This window comes from Anneissia japonica, unplaced genomic scaffold (genome assembly GCF_011630105.1).
Source record: "Anneissia japonica isolate Jap-2015-1 unplaced genomic scaffold, ASM1163010v1 scaffold288121_len269371_cov247, whole genome shotgun sequence".
Classification (NCBI taxonomy): Eukaryota; Metazoa; Echinodermata; class Crinoidea; order Comatulida; family Comatulidae; genus Anneissia; species Anneissia japonica.
In genome coordinates this window covers 17,851-21,901 of record NW_022752873.1, presented here as the reverse complement: position 1 = coordinate 21,901, position 4,051 = coordinate 17,851, and the positions used below count along the sequence as shown (strand labels likewise).

The following is a 4,051-nucleotide window of genomic DNA, read 5'->3' as shown; positions in this document are numbered from 1 at the left end:
TATATATATATATATATAGTAGGCATCAATATGATTGCGAGCATGTATGTTGCCAGAAAAATAACTAATAGAGACATTGATAAATTCAAATGACATGGTTGACGTATTGGAGGAACATAAGTATTTTATTGCACTCGAAAATTTCGTCCTTTCTTCAGAACTTTCTCACATTGAATATTTAAGAACTGAACTTACCTATAAGGACTTCGACTTCTGGATCTTCGTCTAAATTAAAAAGAAAATTAGAACATTTTTTTTTCAAAGACAGTATTCACAAAACAAACATATACTGTATCATAACATTTTTTACATAGTAATTCTACATGGATACACAGAAAGATATGCACTGCTATATTAAACCACTTTTTATAGCTTAATAAGTAACCATACCTGTCTGGGGAGTAGGACCGACGACGTCTCCCTCGGTTGAATGGTGAACTTCGTTCTCGAGACCGCATTTGTCCTGGAGCTAAAAAAATTAAACCCAATCTTAAATAAAATACACAATAATTATACAGTATAGATCATAATACATATACAGAGATTATCTTTAATATTACTTTAAAATGTAATACTTTCTTGAACTGCAAAAAAATCATGAGAAAGTAATAGCAAACAGCAGCAATTTTTCTTAATCAGTAATCATTATCTAATTATTCTAAGGTGAACTCATTCAAGGCTTAGACCAACTTACAAGGTTACAAAGACAAACATTAAGAAACAAGCCAACACAAAACCAGAGAGCCTGAGACTGGTCACTTGAAATGAAACAAACATACAGTACACACACACATTCTAAGTGGCTGCTGATGAAGTAATTGATTTTACTTTATCTGCACATGCCCTCAATATCAAGTCATTTCAGGTTTTCAAATGGTTAATTAATAAAACAAAAATACTGTATTTCTACAGAAATGGATGAACTCTGGTATTGACAAACACAGCTAAATTAAAATTTCTAAAATACCACTAACATGACAGTAATTAAATATAAAATGTGGCAGTGGTAAAACATATTAAAATGCCTTAAATACTGTGATCTAAATTCATTTAAATACTCACATTTTCTGTCACCCTCAGCAAACTGAATCTCGAGCTCTCTTCCAAAAAACCTAGTTCTGTCCAAAGCATTCATTGCGTCTTCAGCATCCCGAATATCATCAAATGTGAAGACACTGTTAAGGATGCTTCTTTTATAATGTTTACTGATTCCCAGAAATAAAATTTTAGTAATTATGTCCATAAAAAGGTTAATATGATAAAATCATCAGCAATATACCAAGCAAAACCACCTTAAATATATCATAATATAACATGTAGAGATTGTCATTATAGATGAGAAGTATTTTGAAATTATATATGTACCTTCTTAAAATGAATTAGAGGAAAATGAGCCATAATAAGATTATTACTACTATTATATTAATATGAATTCAAGGATTAGGCTAATTGACTATAACTTAGACAATTTTGGCTACTGAAAAATGACTGATCGTATGCTTCAAGGGTTAAATTTCAAATATGAATAAAAAAAAACACCATGTATAAAGGAAAGAATTAGTATTACTAGAAAGGGTATCAAAATCATTTACATTATTAGAAATGGTTTTTAATTTAATTTGGAATATATTGAATACAGTATCAATTTAAGAGGAAAATAAAATAAATTTTGTAATGTTAACCATGCTGTGAATAAACCCTTCACCACATATACTGTATGTACCCAAGGATATCCTGGCCAACTGACTCTTTTATCTTTTTTTGTCTCCCTTGTGGCCTACCTCGCACTTGGTCAGTTATCGGTCATTACACTTGAGTTTATTGGTACTTGGATGATGACTGATCAAGCTGTTCCAGGTTGGAAGCTTGTACTGTAATAGGTGATGCTTGATATTAACTTTAAAAGATGACTTTAAACTTGTACTTGTCTTGTTCTGTGCATTCAATCTATTCTCTCTTCGCAGTCTTGGATATTCTTTGTCAAGCCAAATCACAATCGAGACAATTGAAAGCTTTTCTTTATACTGATTTAAACTAGCAAATTTGGGTTTTTTGGGCTTTGTTGCCAACATCTAAGATTATAAACAAGCTTGCGGCAAGGGGAAAGGCTGGTTTGACAAAGAATATCTGAAAATATTCCATTGACAGAAGCGAAACTTGTCAGAACCTTGCACTTTGCTTTGCTTGACTTGATTTCTACATGTGCAAAAGACAAGAACCATACATGAATGTTAATAGACTTGCCAAATTTGTAGTTGTTCTAACAGCTTGACTAGGATTACACATGGACAAGTGTATCCCATCAACCTTGGTCTCGAGCACAAGGGTGTAACAACGGTCACACATAAAGGCTGAGATGAACAACTGTTGGGTCTGATCGATCAATGAAGGAATGACGAGAAGGATATTGGACGTAGGCAAATCCACGCGGCTGACGTGTGTGATAATCCAGTGGTATGTAGACATCGCTTATTGGTCCATAGCGACCAAATAACTTGCGTACCTCCTCCGGCCTGGACATAAATAAAATAATGGGAAGAATTGGATGAACATCTGTAATTGCAGACTAGTTAAACAACAAATTCCTTGTGTCATTGAGGTCTTGAATTCTTGATCTGCATGATAGCCTTATTTGACAACATACCCTTCCTAAACAGTTACTACTACTACCTACCTGTACATGCAATTCCTACTAATATTTTTAATGTTCTTAGTGTTTTTTATAATTACATAATGAAGGCAACTCTCATGGATTTTAGCTCATATTTTGACAAATTACTGTATGTAATAGACAATACATGTGTTAGCATGTGACAGTGTGTCTATGCATGGAGTACTGTATAGTGAGGAGATCGCTCCACTACATGCAAATGAGCAAATAACAAAGTTCCACAGTACATAAAATAAAGTCAGATAAGCAATGCCCTTTTAAGTCAAATGTGTTCCTCGCCACCAGTCGCTCAGTGGGCTAGATTATATATTTTTTTATGCGCACTTCGTACAGACAATTGCAGTGGCTGTGTAATCATTTCTACTGATCCAGGCCTAGCAATGGATTATACAAATACACATAGAATAATAAGCTCATGGTATTCTTAAACAATTTACGAAGCTTGTTGCTGTAGAATAAGAATAAATTGATGTTGTAGTAAAGCCACAGCCAACAACAGCTATTTGCTGATAGAGCACTTTGATGAAATTTCAACCTTGACACCCACTTTTAGAATGGTATAGCCCAGGTGAAAATCGGTGGCCAACTTTTATAGGCCTAGGGCCTAGGCCTGATGATATATTTTCTACTTTTTCTATTTTTAATACCTCCAATGATTTAACCAATGTCAATGGCAATTGTAATTAGGCCTAGCCTATATATGTATAAACATAGGGCCTACTATGCCTAGGCTAGCTCCCGGATCAAAATTCGACAATAAAGATTCCTTGATTTTTTTTTTATCGTCTCTCTCGCTGGCCCGTTCGTCTGTCAAACGTCCTGCCCTCCAATAAATGCCTAGGCTAGGCCACCGGCACTAGTACAGGGCAGGCGGCCTAAGCTTACGCTAAGTAATAATGTGTAATAGTAGTAGGGCCTAGGCCTAGTAGGCCTAGCCTAGCTACGACTTTATTTAAAGTGAAACTGTATGTAAACACTCAACGGATTATAATCACAAATTATATGTAACTATTCTTTATTATATAATGCATAATACCTTGATCCATCAGGAACATTGCGTACATAAAGTGATGAATTAGGCGGCCGACTACCGTATCTACTCGACATTTTGTAACTCCTTCGTATCCGCATCCGCAATGGCGGCGATGGCTGTAGTCTAAAAAAGGGCCGTGATGAGGAATGGCGGGATTTTTTCAGAGCGATGAATTGTGGGATGTGCGTACGTCAGTTTGATGAAACCTGCTATGGTTGAAGGTGCGTATAGTTATTATAGTACTAGAAATTGCAAATTGCAAGTGAAGTGCTGCGAAGTACAACTGCATATAAATGTTCTTCAACAAAATTATTTATGCGAGTCAAGTGAAAATAATGAATAATAAA

At 34.9% G+C, this 4,051-nt stretch overlaps 1 protein-coding gene across 1 annotated transcript in view; it reads right to left on the bottom strand.

Annotated features, from left to right (window-relative positions):
• Positions 1-3,864, bottom strand: part of LOC117122388 (serine/arginine-rich splicing factor 12-like) — a 4,425-nt gene extending 561 nt beyond the window's left edge. The window contains exons 1-5 of the mRNA XM_033267939.1: positions 3,708-3,864; positions 2,409-2,513; positions 1,063-1,166; positions 391-469; positions 196-225 (exon numbers count right to left, since the gene is read on the bottom strand). Coding sequence (XP_033123830.1) covers positions 196-225; positions 391-469; positions 1,063-1,166; positions 2,409-2,513; positions 3,708-3,802 — 413 coding nt within the window. The 5' untranslated portion in view covers positions 3,803-3,864. The remainder of the gene's footprint in view (positions 1-195; positions 226-390; positions 470-1,062; positions 1,167-2,408; positions 2,514-3,707) is intronic.
• Between the last annotated feature and the right edge of the window lie 187 nt (positions 3,865-4,051).